The sequence below is a fragment of the Rhinolophus ferrumequinum genome, chromosome 20 (assembly GCF_004115265.2).
Source record: "Rhinolophus ferrumequinum isolate MPI-CBG mRhiFer1 chromosome 20, mRhiFer1_v1.p, whole genome shotgun sequence".
Taxonomy (NCBI): Eukaryota; Metazoa; Chordata; class Mammalia; order Chiroptera; family Rhinolophidae; genus Rhinolophus; species Rhinolophus ferrumequinum.
The window spans coordinates 45,028,274-45,053,430 of NC_046303.1; the positions used below are offsets into that span (position 1 = coordinate 45,028,274).

The window sequence follows — 25,157 nt, forward strand, 5'->3', positions numbered from 1 at the left end:
TTTTTTATTTGTTTGTTTGTTTTTAGCTTCCTTTAAAATATTAACTTACATACCTGAAGTTAGGTAGTGTTGAGACCTGGACTCTATTTTTAAGCACAGTCATTGCCCACTGTCTGTTGCTTAATTTTTCCCTGAAAGAAACCTATAATTAAGGAAAAACATTCCTTTAAATGTGTGTGTACATATACATGTAAAGCATTTCTGTACACATATATATCAATTGGGATCATATACAGTTGCAAATGACAGAAAACTCATAATAGTTTTAGAACATGAGTACACACTTTTTCTCATATAACAAGAAATCCTAAGGTAAGTACCTAGTTGCTAATATTATTTGAGCTGCTCAATGAAGCCATAGAGAACCCAAGCTGTTTCTGAATTCAACTCCAGTATTCTCAGTATGTTGTATTTTTCCCTTGGGTGAGTCATCTCATGGTCAGAATATGGATGCTACAGCTCAGATAGCAATTCTAGTTCAATGAATAAAGAAATCACCTCCTTCTGTGTTAGGTCTTGATGGCCAGAACATTGCTACAAAAAGCTGTCAGGGCAGCTAGGAAAATGGGGAACAAAGTTGTATGACTGTTTCAGACCACCATGATCTGTGTCATGGAGCTGAGCATGTTTGGACATGAAATTAAATCAGGATTCTTAATTTAAAAAGAATAGAGGAAAGAATATTGGGTAGGCAGCCAGCAGAATTGGCCATAATCAAGATAGTGGTAAATGAAATTTCATTACTTGAAGGATACTATAATAAATTGTGAAGGATGATAAAGTATTTGTGAAACAAGAGGTGAGAAAATTCCTTTCAAAAAAATACATCGTTTGAGCCGGCCTGATGGCTCAGGTGGTTGGAGCTCCATGCTCCTAACTCCAAAGGCTGCCGGTTCAATTCCCACATGGGCCAGTGGGCTCTCAACCACAAGGTTGCCAGTTCAATTCCTCGAGTCCTGCAAGGAATGGTGGGCTCCACCCCCTGTAACTAAGATTGAACACTGGCACCTTGAGCTGAGCTGCCTCCCAGATGGCTCAGTTGCAAGGGTTGGTGGGCTGCGCCCCCTGCAACTAGCAACGGCAACTGGACCTGGAACTGAGCTGCACCCTCCACAACTAAGACTGAAAGGACAACTTGAAGCTGAATGGTACCCTCCACAACTAAGATTGAAAGGGCAACAATTTGACTTGGAAAAAAGTCCTGGAAGTACACACTGTTCCCCAATAAAGTCCTGTTCCCCTTCCCCAATAAAATCTTTAAAAAAAAAAACATCATTGGTGATCATTCATTTTAATTACATATCGGTTTTCAGAAGCTTCATCAGGTCCTGCCATGGAAAAAAAGAGATATTGATATAGTGATATCGATAGATTAGATCAAAAGATATGTTCAAGTCGTTGAATGAATAGACAGACTTTTTTGTTGTTTTCTTATGTAGATAAACTTTTGAGAGGGCTAATGTAGTATATCTATAGTGGCAGAGATGGTTTAAACTGATAACATTTTCAGGAACAACGATCATCCTTACATGTGAGCTTATCCATGTTACATTAGGTGAGTGATTCTAGCGTACTTTAGTGGACAGAATGCACTTGTTGTTCTATAGATAGCATATTCCCCGGGCTGCCAGAAAGCATCTCCTCACTTGGCACATCCCACGTATTAGACAGAAAGAAAAAGGAAAAGAAAGATGGAGTGCAGTTGTTGAAGGACCTGTAAACTTAGAACTCGGCGGAAACAACAGCTGAGAATAGTCAGGCGTGATGCTTGCTCTGTAGCCGCAGTGAATTATTATAACAGCAAGGATAGGCACGTTCTGCTGAGTGGAAAAGACCAAGGGAGAAAAACAGAATTTCAGGATTTCTAATTATAAACTACTTCAGTGTGATGTCAGCAAGTCTAACATATGGAAATGCAGGGCATTTGGAGGTATAAATAAAGAGTAATTGTTGATATGTGTGGTGGTAGTTTCAAGTGACTTTCATTTCTGCTCTGCTTCTTTGACTGAGAAAATGGTTTTGAACTTGGAAAATATATGTACAAGCACTTTGGGTGTAATATTTATGTGCACCCAATAAGCAATATGTTTTCTTTCGATACCATTTGTTTTTCACTATTATATTATATTATATTATATCATATCATATCATATCATATCATATCATATTGTATTAGGGGGAAATACATTGAGACTATTGAAATATATGAGAAACATTGTTTGGAGAGGGAGACTTTTGGTAGTCAATGCATTTAAAAATACTATTTCTTATGGCATCTTACTGAGGCTGTGCCAGCAGATTAGTCAACAACTGAAAACAATGGATTTGGAAACTTCAGAAATATCGCAATATACCAGGGTTGCCAAAAAATATATACACATGCCTTGTATTCATCTTTTGTTATTGGTATATATTGAGTATTACAATTCTAATACATTTTTTTCCTTTCTTAAATTGTGTATACATTTTTTGGCACCCTCAGTATAGTTTGCAAATATATTCACTACTGTTTGAGTACAAGGTGTTTGTGTCACACATGTGCACACCCACATAATGCTATTTTATGGGCTCATGGTGGTGCAAATAGACTGATGAATTGCAGTTTTGAGATTCAAAAGGGTTTCAAGAGAATGTGATTTTTGTGACTATTACAGATTTTCTATTTCTTCTATCATTATTTTTTTTTGTCTTGGCTCAACTATCCTAATGTGTTTGAAATGGTAAGGTCTCTAGGAATAGGAATTTCTACTTATATTTTTGTAAGTATTTTGATATATAATTTATTCTTTCAATTATAAGAATAAAAAGAGGCTTAGATAAATCTTCATAATTTAATATAATTATCTTTAAATATGAAACTAGCCTTTGATAAATCCACAATATTGGTTTTCTTACCTATAGCCCAGCTTGTTTTTCATTAGATTGTAATGGCATTTAGACTCAAAATTATTTCTATCATAATCATAAAATTATTATTATAGTGATAAAAATACTTAAATTATTTAAAATCTTGTATCAAGTTAAAAACATCTCCACATATTTTATAAGACAGAAATTACTTTGATTTTATAAAGGAACTAAAGTAGTAATATTTGTGTAGTTATTTTTCTTTAATGTTTTCATATCACTCTACTTATCTCAATCCACAGTTACTTTAAATAACAAAAATCTTTTCAAACCTTGAAGACATACTAAGTGAAATAAGCCATTCACAAAAGGGCAAATATTATATGGCTCTACTTATAAAAGATACATGGAGTAGTCAAATTCATAGAGACAGAAAGTAGACTGTTGCTTGCCAAAGGTTGCGGGGAAAGGAAAATGCAAAATGGGGGAAGGACTTTTTAGCCATTCAATGAGAGCTATTTCAGTATCAGTTCAGGAGTAATATGTAGCTTTGCCTTCATTCTAAATGAAAAATAAATGAACAAATGCATGTAAAACACGAAATACAGAACTGGTGGACAATTATCTCAGTAAATGTTATCTTTATTATTATGGCAATAAATGTTTCAGAAGGTCAAAAGAGCAATGTAAAATAATGCATCTTTTAAATGGGTTCATGATTATACGTATGACAGAAGCAAATTACATACATACTTAAAGTATTTTCCAGCATTTTTTATTAAGAAACTCTATTCTTCTAGGAGGAATTGTTGATAAGGATCTTCGTCACTACCTCAACTTACGATTTCAGAAGGGTTCTGTGGACCACGAACTTCAGCAAATCATCCGTGACAACCTCTACCTCCGCACAGTGCCGTGTGAGTACAACAGGCTGTTCGTTTCTTTCTATGTTAACAGATAAATGTTCAGCAATATATCCATTGTTGAAAAGAAAAGTGAAATCACACTGGCTATTTATGGTGAACTTTTAGAACAGAAAACTGGTTTGAAATATGGACATTTGAAATGCAAAAGCTTGTGGCTGCAGTTGTGGGGTTTATGATGAAGTTGTAGCCAGAAAAGACTTGTGATTTTCAAGCCATAAAACCCAACCTACTTCTCCAGTAAAGACTGAGAAATATGAATTCTTGTCCAGGATGTTGGTGATTCAGAATGAATCATGATTGGTGTAGAACTCCACACCAGGAAACGGGAGAATGCAAATTCAAGTTATTAGCTGAAACAGCTATTCTCTGGTTTGCAGCAGGGAAGTCTCACAAGTGAAAAGAAAATTATGCATTGGAAAGTGAAGCTAAATGTTCTTAACTCTTAGCAAGTGATGATGTTGAGTGTTGGGTATGAATTTCTTATATGCAACCTATAGAAATCCACAAACAATCTCTGATTATGAACAGGTGCTACTTCAAAAGAGAGGAATTGGTAAAATGATAAAATTCACAAATGAACTTTTTAGTGCCTGTTTCAGCTCATTTGAGAATCTTCTATAACTTCATGACAATTCAAGGACTTTTCAAGTCGGGTCCTAGATCTTAGATAGATATCAAAATCTGTTTCCTTCATGGTAGATTAAATGACCTACAGAGACTTTCCAATCTCTCCAGAAACTCTGATCTGCAGGTATCCTGTGTATTCTTTTCACTTTAGTTCTGTTCTAAACTTTAATAAATGCAAAGCTATGGACACTGAGAAGTTGATATTAAAGAAAGAAAAACTTGGCTAGGATAAATGATACAAGCAAATACACACACACACACACACATTTCTGGGACTGAACTACCAGAACTATGTATTAGGTTGGTGCAAAAGTAATTGCAGTTTAAAAGGTTAAAAATAACAGCAAAAACTGCTATTACTTTTGCACCAACCTAATAAAAGCTATAGATGATGGACGATTATACTGAAAACAGACAGAAGTAAAATGAATAATTCAGCACCCAACCCTTTTCACCTACACACATCCTAGGAGTGGTGGACTCTTGCCATTGTTAGCACTGAATGTTCCTTAAAGCAGAAATGCCAGGAAACCATTATCAAATATCCCTAAACAAGAATGCTTGCTGATTGACATCTTGTTAGTTCAAATGCTACTTCTGTCAGTGTGAGCTGGTTAAGTGAATAGACTTTTGGAATCTTGCTTTAAAACTAGAAGCTGAGAAAAGTGCATTCTTCAACTTGTAACGTTGACATTAGAGTGATGGGCAGAGGAAGATGGATTAAAGTGACTGAACTATTTATACGGGAACGGGTGGACTCATTTTCAAAGCTGTGATGTTGTCAGTGCAGCCGTGTAAATTTATCTTTTGTGACATGAAGGAAAGGAGATCTGAAATACCAAATAAAGAATCCAGGCACTTTATTACATTTAAAAGCTGAGGGAAATAGATAAGAGACTGACATTCAAAAATACCTGTAGTCCTTGCTAAGGCAATGACATAAATAAGAAGTCTTAATTAAATATGAAGATAATAGGAGTAAATTTTGCTTTAGTTAATTAACTTCTTGAATAAGTCATTTTTCTTTGGAATACAAAAGAAATACTACGAAGGAAAAATAAATATAATGATAAAATAAGTAGGCTTATATGAATAAACATAAAGAGTTTCATGATGTGATTTCAGTACAAGGTCATAAATTCAATTAGAAATCCTTGAATAGCTCCTGTAAAGGAGACGATTAGAAACTCAATGAATCTGAATATTATAATCAAACAATTATTTTTAATGTGTAGCTACCACTCCTAATAGATAATTCCAATAACTCCACTCATTAACAATGTTCTTAACTTGACATAAAAGTGAAGAAAAGCATCTAAGATAGAGGTGATTCTGATTTATATCATCTATAATCACTTTTTTGCTGATGAATGGGACCTGGGCAATCCACTCTCTTCATTCAGTACATCTTTTAGTGAAATGTTCAGACCTTTTCAGACAGTATGCAGCAAAAATATGTCAGTAGTGTTAAAAATCCTGCCATTGTTTAGAAAGCTATAGGTATATTCAGCATGTCTACTGGCCTTGAGTAGAGTGACATTTCTTACATATTCCCTTTTTGTCAAAAAATTCTCATTGGTTTTCAGGTACCCAGCACCATAAAAGGAAAATGTATTACTGAAAATTATATCACTGCTCAGATATGCACATATGTTAATACACATACACTTGTTTAATCTATTATTGGCACCATGAATAACTCCTATATAACTCCATGGAAACAAAATTGTAGTCAGCTTGTAACTATGTGAGGTTGGTTTAACTTTTTTTACAAGGCAAAACACAACTGAGTAATGCTATTCACAACCACCACCAACTACAACTGGGAAGAAAGGAGCAAAGTCTTGGAGCTGGATTTCCTTGGTGCCTACGGAGTAAGAAAGAGTTCTGGGATGAGGGCTCCAGAGACCCCCTTACACAAACACACACACACATACACACACACACACACACACGCAGGCATGCGCGCACACACTGAGGCTCATCAGTTCATCATTCTTTCAAATTGAATCATGGAAAAAAGATTCTTAGGAACTGACTCGATATATTCTGTAGAAGATTAACCAGTCATATGATTCCTATCCATCAAAGACCTAAATTTGTACCTAAATATGTGCCTCTAGTTGCTAACTATATAATTTATGGGAGTAATAAAGGTCTAAAGAGGATCCTGGTGTTCTAAAGTGAAAGTTACATTTTTTAAAATGAATATTGTAAATGAATCTTTCTACTATTAGACTTCAGGCTATATAGGATTTTTATGTAATGGAACTTCAGGGAAAATGAGTAAATAATGATGAGCCAACACTGTTGTAATCTGGAATGTGATTAAAGACTAACCAATAAAATATATATAGATAAAGGACTCAGAGTTTAGAACATCCATCAAATGGGATTCCAATTACCTTGACAGCACACAAAAGGCAATTTCAGAAGCACTAAGTTAGCAGCATCTATTTGGAGTTTCCATGAGATTGTTTCATCATCATAGCATGTTAAGTGGACAAAGTTAGGGCAGAATGAGTTGTCCTTCGCATAATATAGATTCAAAAGTATATGAAGGAAATTAGTGGAATTAATAGAGAAGACCATTGGATTCATTTTCAAATGTATAAAGAGTAAAAATGAGTTTATTTTGGTTTTAATATTCTACTGAGCATAATGATCGCGTATAGTTGTCTCGAGTCTAATCAACCATGATTAAATTGACTGTCTTCTCAAATATGAGAAAATAATTACTTCCGTTTATTGATGAAGTTCTGGTCCTTTCTATCCTTAATTTTTTTAGTGATACAAATTAATTTTTGAGACACGTATGAGCACAGATACGCATTTTAGATACCTTTACCCCCATTATACCAGATGACATTAGGAAGGACTTCAATGACCTATTTTAAAATTTTCAGAATGAAATGGAAGGTAGTTAAAATTAACTTCTCTTCCAAGACCATACTTTGTCCTTGGTGAGATGGTTTTACTGGGAAATATTTTTAATTTATTTGAAGCCAAAAGAAATGTCAGTGTATACCAAGTAAAAGACAAATAGCAATAAAATCGAAGTTCTAAAACTATTCCATAAAAAGCAAATAAAATGAAAAACATAGATTTAAGATATGAAAGAAATTACTTTTATGGAAAAGCCAATGGAGGTGTAACTCACAATGATGTTTGTACATATTTAAGCATTTTACGTGAGTGTAACTACGCCATGTTAAAAAGAAGCATTGTCAATAATAAAATTGTGAGTTTCTAATATATTTTTAAATTTTCTGTTATGTTAAATCATTTTTCATGGAGAAGCAAACAGAAGCAGGGTCTTTAAAGGTTGTGGGAGCTGTGTCCTTTTAAGAAGAGCAGTTACCAACACACCAAAAGGTACAGCTATGCAAGGGGTCAACATTGCTTTTCCCTAATTATATAATCCTATATAGGACTACGGTCAGAGAGGACTATTGGAAACAAACATATCTATTGAAAAAGTATTAAATTAAAATTAGGACAGAATTTTCTAGTATACTGCATGGGGGAAAATAATTTTAATTTTTAAGCAAAAATCAATATTTTTGAAGCTTGTAAAATATGTAATATTCGATAAGGCAATATATTTTTGGAGCATGAATGAATCTTTCCCATTGTTTTCCTCACAAATGTATATTTCAAAACATGTGGTAAGAAGGGGGAGTAACATCAACCTGTGGATTATATGACTGAAAAAAGTTGTCTTTCTTCTGTGAAATGAAATTCTCTCAGTTGAAGGTAATCAAGAACATGATTAAATACTCAAAATATCTTTAAGAAATACAGGCCTATGCTGGTATGGTAAGATGAACTATGGATACACAGACATCCAGGCATAGGAGTAGAGATGTCAGAACCAACTGAATGTTAAACCAACATGTTAAAACAGCTCTATTTTGATATCTATCTTAACCTTAATGTTATTGCTTCATATAAATATCATCAAGTCAGACGCTCTTATGTGAAGTTGCTTTTAGAGTGTGAATCATATTTTACACAATTGTTACAGAATCAAGATGCCAGATTTTTGTTCTTTGAAAATGAATTTGATTTTTAAAAATAACCTCATGATATTTGGTACTAAGTCTTGACAAAAGGGTTATTAGAGAATGAATGTTATTAGCATCATGGACCAAATGAGAAGGAAATCTACAAACAAATGAAACTAAATTCTTGAGTGGTTTATAAACTCCCCTGGAAATCTAGATCAAAAGAAAAATGTCTAAAGCTTCTGAGTAGTTGCAAATTCTCACAAGGATTCTACTCATTTGCTCGTTCTTCTGCCTGCGTGGTATATTTATTAAAAATGTGTTACTTTATAGAAAGCTGTATGAGGTTTACCCCCTCCTCCTTATCACTGAGAATAGTAAGATCTAGTTTCATGTCATATATGTGAAAGTACAATAGATTTTTTTTTTAATTGAACAAAAATGCATCTTTCCTGGTCAGTTAGTAACATTCATTGGTTTATTTGACAGATTACTCTACAGAAGAAAAATGTTGCCTAAAATGGAAAGTCAAGGTACATTAGAAGTGATTGTATTGATTTATCCATTTGACACCACAGGGCACTAGTTTTAGAATAAAGGAACATATCTGGCACACAAGAAGAAGACGAAGAAACAGCAATAGTGAACAACCTTCCTGACCTTCCAAACCACATAAAATTCCATTTACCGGGACCTAATCAGCTTTTTTGGTGGCTATGGCACAATTTTTCCTCTTGGTTTTTCAATTTTGGTTTGTATTTCTCTCTTCTTTATAAGAGGAAGACTTTCCGTAGGAAAGCTGGATTTCTGGAGCGTGGATGGAATAGGCAGATGGTATGCACCACTTGGGCTTCAGTTGTTCCAGCACGTGGCCCAAGGCAGAATTGGAGATGAGTACCTAAATCATTGCATTGCCCGCCTTCAGAAACGCCAGTAATCACTTTCAATGGAAAATACCTCACCTTCCAGGGGTTCCAGAATATGCTCTCTGCAGACTTAAAAATTGTAGCTCAATTGTATCCAAGAAGGTCAACATATCTCATTGTACATCATGGAGCTTTCTGAACAGAAAGAAATAGGACTCAGTTGGGTCCAGACCTACCCAAGTTCCCAAAGTCTGCTGACTAATATGGAGGCTGTTGGGAAGATGTAGACAGAAGGCACTGGGCACTAGTGTAATCAAGGGACTTTAAGGCTGGAGATTTGTGGTAGAGCACTCACTTTCTAATCAAATGCATCTGGCCAAAAGAACAACAAAAAAGGAATACTAATTGTGGTAACTGACATTCTAATGTCTAATGCGCTGGTCAGAGTTGTTTACATATTGCTGTTTATTTAGCATTGCTAGAGCATGGTGAGTAACAATAAGCCCTGGCTTTACCTATTTGGCAACATTGTACTATGGACAGAACACTCCTCTAAGAACTGAGAGCCACTGGTTGTGGACTAGGCTCTGCCACTAACTAACCACAGGACCTTGTCAAAGGCCTTACCTTTGGAACTAAGAGGAGGAGGGAAAGGAATAAAATGAACTCTTAACAGTTCTTTCGGCTCTAAAGCCATGTGTTTTTCTGATTCCACTGGCTTGTTTTCTTTATTATGTCATTATTCAAATCAGATCATCAAATTGGCTTAAATTATTCTGAGTATGGAATACTCTTGATATTGAGCAGGTGTAAACAGCTTATGGAAACTGAAGATATATCAAATACAGCAGACACTTCAGGGAAAAATAGAGCTGGATTTAAATTAAGTGCAGTTCTGGATAAAACAAGCCAAGCGTGTACTTTCAGATTTTTCTATGAATGTCAAGTTAAGGATGCCATCATAACTCTGATGTTCCTTGAAATCTGTCTTCACTATTCATGCAACTCTGAAATATGGTCCAGTCCTAGTAAGTGGATGAGAAAATAAACATAATGAGAAATACAAAGCTTTTAAAAGTGTTCTCCTCCTTTGGAATGTGTAATGAGTTGAGATGTGACATAATGACTTCTGAAGCATGAGGCGTATTATCATGAAAATGTGATCGTAATCTTTATGATAAGATATTTAATGTGAAATATAGTGTCTTCTAATATTGAACTTTAATAAATGTCATTCATGCAGGTGAATGGCCTTGGGGGAATACCCAAATAGATTTAACTAAGGGGAGATTAAATCAGTGCTCAATCAGGAGAGTCCAGAGACAGTTTAGGAGAGTCAGTGGTTTTCTCATGCAGGGTAATTAAAAGGTAAGACTAACATAAAATTGACAGTCAATTCAATTAGAAAATGCACATAGATCCTGCTTTCTTAGGCAAGTCAGACATTGAGAATTGGATCAATTACCAATTAGTTTCCGAGTTTGTATTCCAAGATCTGTTACCTTTCCTATTTACAGGCTAGCTTGCAGAAACGTTATTTTTTATGCACACAAAATTTGGAAATACCTGCGAAAGCTCTGTTGGATAGAGTTTCCCTGCTGCTCAACACATCCCTATTATGTGCATAAATGATAATTTCTCAACTTATCCTCCAAAAAAAAAGACTGAATTAGGGAGCTAATGCCAAGCTATGCATATCTGTCCCCTCCCATTTTTTGTCGGAAATTCTGATTCCTTTTTTCTTCTTTTTAATTGTTTGACCCCAATAAAAAACTGTGAAGATTGGTACTGGACATGCTTATTTGTAGGAAATTGAGACCTCATGTGCTGAATCCAATTCGTCTTAGCATTTCTAGTCGGGGGGTGGTGATGAGTCCCCAGCCAGGGCCAGTTCTAGGTATGGAACTGCATAAACATCAACCAAAACAATTCTTTAAACAGCAGCAAATACCATTTACTGAGTACTTCCTATGTGCGAGAAATTCCATACATATCTCTTTGAATCCTCACAGCACCCCTCTTTGGTAAGGTTTATTCCTGCCTTTGGAGACATATGGAGCAACTGAGGCTCTGAGGTTAAGGAAAGGACTGACACCATGTAGCAAGTCAGGGAGGACCAGGGATTCTATCCCAGGGGATTTGGTCCCTGCCCACCCTCTACCTGACAGGAACTATGTAGTGAAAGCTCTGGGGAGTCATGAGCACCATAAAGCTGCTTCCACAGAGGTTCAGAGATGCTCCTGGAGAAGAAAAAGGAAAAGAAAAGAACTCTGCAAGCTGACAGGCCATCTAGTGAGCATGAATGGAGTTCTACTGGATGACAGGCTCTCTGGTGAGCATGAGTGGATGTCCCTCAATAGAAAAGACTTTTCTTTTTTTTTTTTTTCAAAGCAGATATGGATGGAAATTCCCACAATTAAAAAACCATAAGGATAATTATAAGGAAACTTTTCAAGTGAAGGTCTATTGATTGGCTAGCTTTAAGTCAATCCTTTTCATCTTGACATGAGCCTCTTGATTGGCCATTAATCAATCAAGAACTGAATTGTCTTTTCTTGAGCACATCATTGCCAGAAATATTGGACTATAAAATATCTGAGTGGAGAAAAAGAAAATTTTAATAAATATGTGATTCCAATAATTTGAATGGTTGCCTAGTTATAGGAAGTTAAAGGGGTCTACATTATCTAAACGCTTTCTTTCATTTCCAATATTTGATATAAAAACTTATTTAATCTTAGCTCTAGTAGACCTTCTACCTGCATTGCATAGTCTGAATTCTAATCTAAATCTAAAATTCTAACAATATAAAACTCTATTTATAAGTATAAAACCGGTATCTATAAAAGTTCCCAGTTTCTCACCTTGGCATTTTATAAAAGCATTTCTTTTACTCACCTATCTGAGGGCTACAGGGGTAAAGTGAGGAAAGGTAACGAATTAATATTTACCAAACACCTACATTCAAGGGCTATAATGAAGTCACTGCATTTTGCAATTCTCTGCAAAATGTTTTGTGGTTCCCATTATTCAGATCAGGAAACTTAGGCTTAGAGAGGTTATGAACCCTTCCCCAGACCACAGCTACTAAGTGGATGACAAGGAATTAAAGTATCTTTGTCTGTCTGATGCCAAGACCCGTTTTTCAGATGTACCATGTTACCTCCTGAATTACTATACTGTGTTTCCCTGAAAATAAGACCTAGCCGGACCATCAGCTCTAATGCATCTTTTAGAGCAAAAGTTAATATAAGACCAGGTTTTATTTTAACATAAGACCGGATATAATATAATATAATGTAATATAATATAATATAATAATACCAGGTATAATATAACATAATATAATAATGTAATACTGGGTCTTATATTAATTTTTGCTCCAGAAGACGCTTTAAAGCTGATGATCTCGCTAGGTCTTATTTTTCTGATTTGTAGCTCTGATGTCCCAACACTTCTGTACAATTCCATGGAGGCCCCAGAACATAGAAGACTGCTTGAATATATATCTACATTTTTTATCTAATGTTTCCATACGAGCAGAAAATATCACCAGAATGGATAGTGAATTATAAGACCTCTAAACTCCACACTTATTCCCACACCTGCTGTGCAGGAGCCCCACTGGTATCATTCTTCCAAGGGCTCCAAAAAGACCAAGGTCAGTAGGTAATTGATATTGTTCAACAGTGTCATGTCCTCTTCCTGTTCTTATCTGGAGGTAACCAGGGCTATTTATTTCAGAATTCATAACATGTTAGTGGGAAAATGGCCCTGTACTGCTGACAGAAGCACCACTTTCCCATCTCAGCATAACTGGTGCTCCACTGACTCAGCTGTTATCTGTGGCCCAGTATAGTGACAGCTTCTCAGATCTCAAATCCTCTGTCTAGCTCTCTGAGCATAGTTCCATGGTGACACAATCGGCATAACTTGTTTGATCCCTTCACCAGGAACACATGGAACTGAGATGTCCACATGTGCCCTCCCAGCTCACATATCCTCCCTGGATTCTGGATAAATAATCCAATCCTGGCTCAAAGGATCTTGGTAATATGCACTTTAATGTTTGGTGTCCACTGAGCAACTTAAACCACTGAGGATCCAATGAGTAGGCAGCCAAGCTGAACTTCTGCCAAGCTTTCCTTCTCTTTTTATATTGCTTTCAGTGTCAAAGAATTTTTTGGTTTTCTATTACGTAAAGCAAAACAGTGTATAATGTGTCATTTAGCCTAGGAAATAAAACTATGCAAGGTATTTTAAGAAAGAAGAGATTTAAGGAATTGGTTGTTTAGAAAATTGCTGGAAAAATTTAGAGAAAAGGGCTGCAGATAAGTCCTCAGGAATAATAGTCAAGCAATATAGAACTTCCCTACCCGGGTAAGTCAGGCCTGCAGTCATGATTCACAAAACCAGAACTGAGAAATCGCCACTGTGCCTGCAGTCACCACAACTGCCTCTTGACACTTAAGAATCTGGAGAATGGACACTAGAATTGTCTTGCAGAAAACATCACATCTTCAAGAAATAAAATATCACCTTTAAGCACCTTTCTTTTCCATGATAAACCAATAAGCATATAATATCAGTATATTAAATGTTACTTTTAAAGACTGGTCTAAGTTTTAAATTCCTTTTTTGATAAATATATAGTCAAGTACTTTATTGATGTAGATAACAATTATTTATATTGTTATTTATATAGTCAAGTACTATATAAATAAACTACTTGACTATATAAAGTACTATAGTTCTTTATATAGTACTATATATAGTACTAAAGTACTATATATAGTACTAAATAAAGTACTATATAAAGTACTTTATTTATATAGTACTTGACTATATAAATAACATATAAATAATTGTTATCAAATATTAGTGAAAAGATTTACAGCACATTTTTTAAGTAAGATTTTTACTTTTCTACTTATACTCAGATTCCTAATGATTGATTACCAGTATGCACACTGGTTATATAACAGATACCAGGGAAATGTATTTGTTCTTTACAAAACAGGGATACTTGTGCATTATCAGTGTATTCTGGGATTTTTCTAATTATAGAATGGGACATTTTAAATGTGTGTAAGCGTCTTGGTTCATTTTTTGTTGACAACTTTATTATTAAAAATTATAAATGTGACACTAACAAAATTTAGTTCATAATTATATTTCTCACATGAAAAAGCAATTGAAAAAAATTGCCTTCAGAACATAATTTAAACCTGGAGCAAGAAAGAGAATCTTAATTAAAAGTGAGGAGTTGCATATATTGTTTGAAGCACTACAGAAAATTAATTATAGTATGAAAGAAGTAAGATGCTCTCAGCACTAAGTGGCACAGCATCTCAACATCTGTGATCAGAGGTCAACACTGGCAGCTTTTTGTAGGTCCCAACATCGTTTCTTTACCTCCAAGTTCATTGAGAGGTCATGTTATGAGTCTTTTAGGAGGATGAAATACATCAAAAAATGCATATACAAGGAAAACATGACTAAGTGCAATTTGGAAAACTTCTAATTAAGCCAGTATGGTGACCTACATTAGTTTTGTGAAAAAGACATCTGGTTCTCTGATACAAATATAAAAACTTAATGTCTGTTATCCTGTAGGTTGGATATTATTTTCCTTCTGAAGATGGTTATATTTAAAATTCATTGGTTGTGAAAAGTGTGGTTGTTAATTCAAAGTATCATCAATGTACCTAATAAAAACCTGCTAAATTCAAAGAGATTAAAAAACATATAAACTTTTATATATTTAAATATTTTAATTCAGGCCAACTAACATTGACAGCTACTGTGTGCATATCACCAGCTGGGTGCTGGAAATATGGAAAGATTCAAATACAGGTCACATTCTTTAAGGACTTATCCTTGCCACCATTTCAAATCTAGGTAAATAAATATCAATTTTTTAATTTACAAATGAGTAAACAGAATATATACAGGTAACTACAGTAAAATAACTACTCTATTTCACAGTTCAGGCTTATAGCCAGCCTCAAGATTTTTGGGATATGATTAACTACTAGAAAACTGAGTTCATCTTTGCTTAAACATAATCAGTAGATTGAAGATATAGGCCAAGAGGACTGAACTTAATTGAGCAATATGAATCTAATTTGGGGAACTCTGTTCACCCTGCTCTTATATATTTATTCTTCAGGTTTCCTTTGAGTAGGGAGAATATGAAGAAAAGAATGTCAGACTAAGAAAGAAAGAAAGAGGAACAAATATCATAGCAATCCCTGAAGGACTAAAGGACTTCTTGGATTGCCCTGTGATGGTACACTTAATAACATTTACTAGCTAGAGGTACATATTTTTTTTATTCTAGAATAAATCGGAATCCTGTAGAATCTCTGAACAAAGTGCTTAGACTGGGAAAGATGGATTCGTGGCTTCCCATGGCTTCCTCAGTGGAAATCTGGTAGTAAACAGAGCCTAAGATGGTTAGAGCCTATTTGATGGTCCACCTTTGCTTGTGTTCCCAGGAAGCCTAGAGTTATATCAAGTGCAGGACCTGTTAATTCGTCGATGTTCTCTTCATCATTAAAGAGGGGGGAAATGAGGCTCAACAAGTTAGTAAGTAGCCCGAGATCATTTAGCTTATAATTGGCCGAGCTGATTATAGGAGATGAAACTTCAGTTTTTTTCTCTTGATAATAATGTATATGTAGGTAGATCATAATACATATTTATTTAATACATAAATATGTCTTTATACATATGGATTTATACATATACAAACACACATATTTATTTGTAGCTATGTAAAACATGATATGTGTGCATATGTGTATGTATGTACCTATATGTGTATGTATATGACATAAGGTCTCTCCTGTCTGTAAGATAATGAACATGCATAATACCTGTGCAGGTAGGTATTATATACATGTTACATGGAGGCCACATATAGGTGATAAACAATAAAACAGGTTTTTAACCCAGTTTGGGTCTGTCTTCAGATAGATCGATAGATAGATAGATAGATAGATAGATAGATAGATAGATAGATAGATAGATAGATAGATAGATAGATAGATATTAGGTTAAGTAATATATATATAATACACATATTATAAATATTATATATTTCTATCACTATCTATTGTATCTATCACAGAATAAATGTTTAAAGGCCATTTTTTTCCTTCAAAATAGTAAGCACTGAAAAAGCATATTACTATGTGCTGTAGCCAGGCAGAAAAACCTTTAGGGAAAAGGCAAGCCTTTTAAGTCAGCTTTGGAAACCAAGCAAGGTTGAATAGGTGGCAGAAGCCAGAAGCACTTCCCAGTTGAGAAGACCTTTTGGGAGCTAATCCCAGCGCTGGTAATAGGCATGAGAAGAATAATTTCTGTTTCACGGCATTGGGTGGGAAGTCAAGAGAAGTAGAAATGGTGAAGATTTACAGTGTTATGACGCTGACTAGAAGGGTTTGAAATTTATTCTTTTTACTGTTTGTAGCATATTAAAGCCCATCCTAGACTAGGAATGACTATATAATATAACACAATAAGTTACTTGCAATCAAATTCCAGCTGTACCATTTTCTAACTAGGTGTCCTTAGTAAACTAAGAAGTTTCCCTGTGACTCAGTTTCATCGTTGGCTAAATGGGGACAAAATAAGTCCTTATCTCACAGAAATATTGAAAAATTAAATGAATTAAGATGGTCCGAATACTGCCTTGCAGAAGTTAAATGTTCAGTAAATTTTGCTTTTACAAAAATCCATGAGGATTACAAAAATCCTTATGAGGGGTGGTAAGCGAACAGACCTGTATTTTAGGAATATGAATTTAATAGTTGTTGTTGCCAGTATTTGTGAATACAGTGAGTTGTCAAATACTTGGGAAGGGGAAATAGCACTGCCTTGTTGCTAAACTTGGTATCTACACTTAGTGGGTGAAAACTTGATTGGCAGAGTCACTTTTAGGATTCAGAATAACGCCTAGACAATTAAAACTACACTGTAAGAAGACTGAACATAAGATCTCTGAAGCATGGTTTCTCAACCCTGTCACTATTCATATTTTGGGTGGATAATTCTGTGTTGCGGGACTTCACTCTGCATTGTAGGATGTTTAGCAATATCCCTGGCTTCCACCCACAAGATGCCAGTTCACTCCCTGAGTTGTCACAGCCAAAAATGTTTCCAGACATTGCTAAATGTCCCTTGGAAGGCAAAAATTGTCCCAGTTGAGAACAATCACAGTAGAAAAAGAATGTGTCAATATATGTCAAAGAGACACTGAAAAAGGACAGTCAAGTAATTAAGGGTTGGTAGTGCCATGCCAAATATCATGAAGAGAAAAATCATAACCACTGAACTTTAATCTTCCTAGTTACAAGGACAAGGATGCCTTAACAGGGAGAATAATAACTGAGGTAGGCTAACTGACAGCCACCAGAGTCACGTAAGCAATACACCTACCTATCTGTGAAATGTGTCTTGGGTACCTGATGCCATTAAGCTCAATTTATGTAGTTTCTCTAGTTCTGATGATATTTCATCACAAATCAGTCTGTATAAGATATTTTCCCACGGAGTTTTGCCTACCTGATAATATAGAGTTACATATTGATTAGGGAGACATGATATTCTAGACCACGTGAAAATAATTTTTCATTGCAAATTGCTAATTGGATTTCCCATGTGTATTTGGTTATCATGTGTTATCAGTGCTTAATCCCCCTTGGTACTGACCAAAGTCATTCTCCAGGCTTTCAAAGTTAGAGACTAAATTTTCGAATTTGGTGAATTCTTTGAGATACTAACTGCTGGGATTCAATTCAGTTTGGCCATCCTTGACTTAAGTGTTCAGTAAAAATTTAGTGGATGGAAGGATGGATGGATGGATGGATGGATGGATGGATGGATAATAGAAATATGTGGCATGTCCAGATGCACCTCAACTGTGAAAGCATGTAAAAATGTCTAGATAGATAAAATGTAAAAATGTAAAAATGTACAGATAGATAGATAGATAGATAGATAGATAGATAGATAGATAGATAGATAGATAGATAGATAAGAGAAGGTAGGGTGCAGAGTGGAGCAAGAAAGCCAAGAGCACGTAAAATATTCTGTGGTTGCCATTTGGATCAGTGCATTCTGGGGTGATTGAGGGTAGAGTATATAGCCTGGAAATAGTAGTATTTGACAAGGCTTAGTGTGAAGCCCCAGCCAATTACTCAAGATTACAATGTCCCCCCCACCCGATCCCATGTATATTTGAAAGTAGAAGAAAAGGAATCGAGGTATAGACAAAGCATCTAGAATGAGATATGTTTGGAATCTAGGACACAGGTCGAAGAGCTCCTGCGCCTAAGAATACATGGAAGGGGGATAGGAGGTATTCAGAACCAATTGTATGTTAAGATTTTTCTTCTAAATTTAGGATACTGAGATCAATTTCAAATTCATAGCCTGTAACATCTTCAAAAGCATTGCTTCTAAGATTTTTTTCTTCCTAGCCTCATTGCACTATCATGTCTTCCGTCAACCCTGCAAAATAAAATGTTTCATGTACTTCATTCAGCAGCAGCCAAGTAAATCAGAACACTTCCCTTGAGAATCTTACACTTTTCCTACTAATGTATGAGACATCACAGAGAATTGCAATCCAAAATATTTCTGTAATAAAAATATGACAGGTGGTTAAGCCTTGACTAGCATAATGAAATTCATCTTAACAGCCAATTCTTTGAGATAGAGGTAGTTTTTATTTACAGGAGAGTTGAAAATAACAGTAAAACTGCTACTATTAAACAGTATAATTAGTCAACAAAATAGCATGTTCTAGACTCTTTTTTCTATGAGAACAGTTTCCATTCAGATGTCCATGCATACTTCTCTTGGGCATAGTTGCAAATAAAGCTACACAGAGCGCCTATGCACATATATTGCTACAGAGTTATAGAACTATTCTTTTTCTGTTGTTTAATTTTAACCTTGAAAGTAGATTGCTTATACACGTTGATCGAGATCAATTACTTTGTGTCATCATCTGTCTATCTAGGTCTTTTATCTTATCTTTCCTCCTAGCTCTAATCCATCCTTCTCCATATTTTGGCTTTAACTGTATACCTGCAGGCTGACCCAATAGCTATCCTGAGTGACAATCCTGTGATGTTCCTTGAGTGGTGATTGCACAGTGGTCATTTCAACTGTAGCCATGGCACACAAGAGATTCCATGGCAAATAAAGTATGCTTTCAGCAACGCCCATGTGAAATAGCAACAAGCTATAAAATTTTGTCCAAGTCTATTGACCTTCCTCTTTCAACCATTGTAGCAAGCCAAGTTTACAGAAGATCAATTACACAATAAAAAAATGCAAACTAATACAGGACTTTAATTAATGGGTTTAATTATGAGATTAAGAGAGGACATAAACATGTTTCCAGATATTTTCTACTTTTGTTCAAAATGAACTCTCCCTTTTGCAATAGTTGTTTTTTCCTAGGCTTTTGTATATTTAACAGATATATTGCTGATTTTGTGCTAGTGTTTAAAATTTAGCCCATTGAGGGGGGAAAAAACTACTCAGACTTAATTAAACCAGCCTTTTGTTTGGTTTGGTTTTAATTTCTTGAAAATAATCAAATTTTTTCTGTGGCAGAGCTGAGGTACAGCTCAAGAATACTACAAGGTCTTCCTCTATGTTTTGTAGCCTTCTTTGTCATTGGGTTGGGACCATATGACTAGTTCTCGATAATGAATGTGACTGAGGAAACTGTGAGCTGATGCCCTTTCTCCATCTCTCTTCCCCTGCTGGTAAACTTAATGGCCAAACATCCCATTCAGCATACCCATCACAGGAATGGAGACTGCCCTGGACTGCACTGGATCTCAACAAGCCCTAGTAAAACTTGCAGTGCTGAGCATTCCATTAATATTTGGAAGTTCGTCATTTGTTATATCACAGCAGAGAATAGAATTCTGACTAATGCAAACCAAAGTGTCCTTCACATGAAAGTGAATCCTAGGACAAAATATGCTAACTCCTTGCTCAGTTCTTGAAAATAAGTGAGATATGCAATTATAAATCTTGTATTTTTTCCTTTGCCATATGTGTATATATCACAGTAAAAGAAAAGTGTCTATATAAAGCATACATTATTGCATTGTTCATCAGTTGTTCCAAGTTGGCATGCTGGTCATTTATTTTATTTAAAATAAAGAGGAAATGAAACCATCTTCAATAAAATTCATATGCTATTTTATTTGCTACAGTAGAAGAGACTTTCAGACATGATTAATGAGTGAAACAAGGAGAAAATAAAGATTCTATAGTGTTCTTTGAAATTTTTATCTAGTTTGCACCTTGAACTTGATCACTTTAGTCACTTAGATAAATCTGTGACTTGGAAGTTGGTTTATTATGGATGAAAGAAAAGTGTCACATTGTCCTTTATTCTGTAGTTATTGGTAAACCTTGAAAATAAAATAATCATTTTTCAATTAGGCTCCATGCAAAGACTAGAAAACATAGTTATCAACATGTATGGAACATAATCAGCATTAAGTTGTCATATTTTGTCTGCATTAATATTAAATTGACATAATAGTCATTGTAAGTGGATGCTCTTCTCTGAAATCAGTTATTGCCTGAAAGATTTTAGCAATTAAAGTTGTATTCATTATCACACCTATATCTATACTTTTTTCCAACTCATTAATATCATTTTCACCTTTGCCTAAAGTCATGAAACCATGTAAAGTTACAAAATAACACTTCAACTTCTTGCCTTGTTAGAAGTTCCACATTATTCATTCCCCACACAAATCGTGTTCACCTTCCTTACGAAAATCAATGCCCTCAAAGATTTCACTTTGAGAGAGTTCTTTCCATTTAATAGCAAATGCTCCAGACCTCAGGGTTGTTCCTTGATTTCTTGCTCCATCACACACTTGTCCATAATCCTCGGCCTGGAAAGACTAAGCCTGCCTCTCCCCTCTGTGACTCCTAGCTACTCACAGGTGGGTGTGTTTTTTATTATCTTTGTACCACAGAAGTAGAAAATGGCATAGTGAAGTATTAAGCTAATAGGTGAGCAGGAGACAAAATTAGAGGAAATAAAAATAGTAAAAACCCCACCGTGGTATGCGGTAACCAGTTTTATGGTAGAAGACAGAAATATGGAGACTTGTATGCACCTGGGCTTCAGTGCTGACTGTGACTTTTCCTAAATCACTTTAAAACTCTGGTGGCCTTAGTTTGTTCATCTCTACAGGGGCATTGTACAGCTATCGTTTTCTTAAGCTGTAGAATACTAGACTGAAAAGGAATAATTGCTTGGAATGGGCAAGAGATGGAACAAACAGAATGATGGGTTTCTTGGGGAAGGAATGGACAAATTTCCCATGGGTGGTCTTCATATAGACCAAATCTGAGTTCTGAGGACGGTGATGTTGTTTCATTGCCCATGTGTTTATTTAAAGAGACACAGATTTTTAAATAGATAATGATAGGTATAGTGAGAGATAGGTAGAAAAATGAAAACAACGTAATCTTTTTACCTCATTTTTCTCATATCCAGAATAAGAATCATAATGTTATTTACCGTCTTCATGGCAATGTTAGGATTAATTAGTATTCATGCAAAAGTAATTTGAAAATGAAAAATGTCATTTAAGTGCTAGTGTTGCTTTAGCTTTGCTTTCTTAAAACACCTAACTCTTCATTAGTCTTTGTAAATGTCCTCTGATGTGCGTCACAGAACTTATAAACACTGTGCAATAACTGATGGTTTGTGACAAAATACTACTGGATAGAATGCTACTGCCACCACTGAAGACTGATTGAGCTGCATGGAAAACCACACCTGCCGTCTCCTATGGGGTTATCTTCACATACCTATGCAGTTGAACTAACAAGAGATGACCATGCTATGTAGAATGATTAACTTCTCTACAAATCACAATTAAATTAAAAGTAAATACATATCCAGCGCACTGTTATAGTCTTTCCTAATTATTTTTCCATGGCTTAACAGATGAATATGTTATTTGGGGCACAAGGATTAGGCACAGATTTCTGTAGGGTATCCTAACACTGCAGACAGAAACCACTCCAGTGTACATTAGATGGGGAATAGAAAGTTTAGACTTAGTTTAAACAAAGTAAAGTGACTACTAGTGAGCCATGGTAAAAGTAAAAGTAATAATAATAATAATAATAATAACAATAATAACAATAACATTGAAGGAATAATGCTGACCAAGTGGAAAGGGACGATCTTATTTCTTGAGTTATGCAGATAACCTTCCTCATATGGTGTATCTCCCACAGTTGGCTGGTACTTTATTGCCCAGTTATCTCTCTCTTTTGTTGTTCATCTGACATTAATAAAACAACTCAAGCACTGGAATTTGATACTATAAATATTTCTTTCAAGGATTATCTGTAGATTAAAAATAATTTTCTCAAACTGAGAATTCTACTGAGCAGTGTAATTGAGTCTACTAAATTAAAAGCTTTTGATACCTCTAGTAGCTAAACAGATTCATAAACAGAGAACTATACTGAATAGTAAAACCAAGAACACAGTTTTATAATTTCCAAAATAATTGGGAATTATTATTGAGGTAATTGCTACCTTAAAATTCATTTCTGAGAGTAGTGACTTTTATGTTTCTAAAGAATAAATATTTGCAACAGTAGAAATATATTATTTTGAAAATTATATAAAAGAAGCAATAAATATGTCTCTATAATAAAAAAGGTTTCAGAACTTGGAAAATTTAGTTGTGTGTATTTGCTATCTGAAATTTGAAAGGTACATTATTTTACTGCAGAGAAATAATCATTTTATGAGTCAATCCTAAATGATGCAGCTATTTTATACTTCTAATCTGTATAGGAACATATTTATATTTTTATATATATAACAGCTCATAAAATCTAAATGATCTAATAAATATATTCATTTGCTCCTTGGAAAACATATGTCTTATATAAAAATGCAACATTAAAGGAAAAGTTGCTTTAAACTTCAAACAACAAACAAAAGCAAAAAATTACGTGCTTTAACTATTAATTTCTGACATACCTGTATCTAAATATTAAATACTTTAAAAAAATTTTTGAAATCTGTAAATACATATGAAGTACAGAGATAGCAATTAATTTATCAATTTCCAATTAATAATAACTCAGTAACCCCAAATGCTGAAGGAAGCAGTCAAATTCTCATTCAGGAAGGAAGGTTTATTACCTTCCTGATAGATATTATTTGAACACTAATCAACTTTTATAACTAAAAAAAATTAAAAGGTATGGTGTTCCCTTGAGAATCAAATTTTTTTCTAGGGCATGTATCTCTGTAGAGAATGTAGAGTTGGGTTTTCAGTCACAGAAAAGAGGAAGAAGAATACATGAAATAAAGTTGAAAATGGATAAAAAGTAAGACATTCTCTTAAAAAAGAAGGTGAATTATGGGACTGAATTGTAGTAATGATGGGAATAAATTGAAAGATTTCTTGGAATAACTAGGACATACAAATGAGCTGGGAGTGCAACGATGGGGCTAAACAGAGTGCGCTATGGTTTGTGGGTATTTTATTTTCCTGTTGTTACTGCAAGAAATTACCATAGACGTAATGGTTTATACGACATAAATTTATTATCTTAATATTTCTGGGAGACGCAAGTCTGGAATGGCTTCCACTGGGTAGAAATTGTGGTGTTGGCAGGGCTGCGCTCCCACCAGAAGATCTGGGGGAGAATCCATTCCTTCCCTTTTCCACTTTCTAGAGGCCACCTTCACTCCTCAGCTCATGGTCCCTTCCTTCATCTTCAAAGTGAGAAGCATAGCATCATCAAATCTTTTTCTAGCTCTGACACTCCTGCCTCTTTCTTCTAAGATGCATGTGGTTATAGCTGAGCCCATTGAAATAATCTAGGATAATCCCTCCATCTCAAGAGCCTTAATATAATCAGTCACACATGTGAGTTATTTTGCCAATGAGCTGACATACACAGGTTCTGGAGATTAGAATGTGTGCATCTTTGCAAGGGGAGCATTATTCAGCCAACTGAAGTATATAAATTGGAGTTGTCACAAAAGCCAGGCCTCCAGATCAGAAGCAGAACCCAGCAGAATCTACTCAGGGAACATAGTGTCTGTGACTTGTTGGCTCTGGATTTGCACGCGGCGATTTTAGCTGAAAAACCAGCTGAACCCCACCATGGTTGTCTGCTGGTTATCTCCTTGCACCTTCAACAATCATTCAGTCCCATAAGTGAGAACTTTTCTGGGAACACAGCTGACTTTACCACTTTAATAGCCCTTTTTCTGTATTTTACTTAATCCTCCTCCTCATCCTCACTGCATTATCATTATCTCTTTGTATAATATTAAATGTTGACCATTTTTATGATTTTATTATCAAACAGTAGAAGCAACTCCATAGTGCTTACAAAGAAGGTACTTAAAGAGAATCAAGTTGGAAGGTTCATTGATTTATTCACTTAGAAAATATTTATTGAGTGCTCACTATGTGTCAAATTCTATTCTAGGTACTGGGGGTAAAGTATAGTTAACGTGAATAAAATCCCTGCCCTTATGCAGCTACAAGGATCGGTGCTACAAGGAAAAACAAACAAGATGTGGGCTGATAGGTAGTGCTCTGTGTGTGCATGTGTGGTGGGGTGTGTATTTGTTCTATTTTAAATAGGTTTGTCAGGGAAGGTATCACATATTAGCAGAGATTGCAAGGAAGGAAGAAAGAATAAAGTACATGATAATAGCTAAAGAAAGAACCATCTAGGCAGAAGGGGCGAAAAGCCTCAAGTAGGACCATACTTGGTTTGATGAGCATGAAAAACAGATACGAAGCCAGATTTTCTGGAATAAAATTAATGAG

At 35.1% G+C, this 25,157-nt stretch overlaps 1 protein-coding gene across 4 annotated transcripts in view; it reads left to right on the forward strand.

Annotated features, from left to right (window-relative positions):
• The window catches only part of MAGI2 (membrane associated guanylate kinase, WW and PDZ domain containing 2), a 1,312,199-nt gene that overhangs the window by 383,947 nt on the left and 903,095 nt on the right, over positions 1-25,157 (forward strand). For all 4 annotated transcript variants that reach the window (XM_033088532.1, XM_033088533.1, XM_033088534.1 and 1 more), the window contains exon 2: positions 3,648-3,764. In XM_033088532.1, coding sequence (XP_032944423.1) covers positions 3,648-3,764 — 117 coding nt within the window. The remainder of the gene's footprint in view (positions 1-3,647; positions 3,765-25,157) is intronic.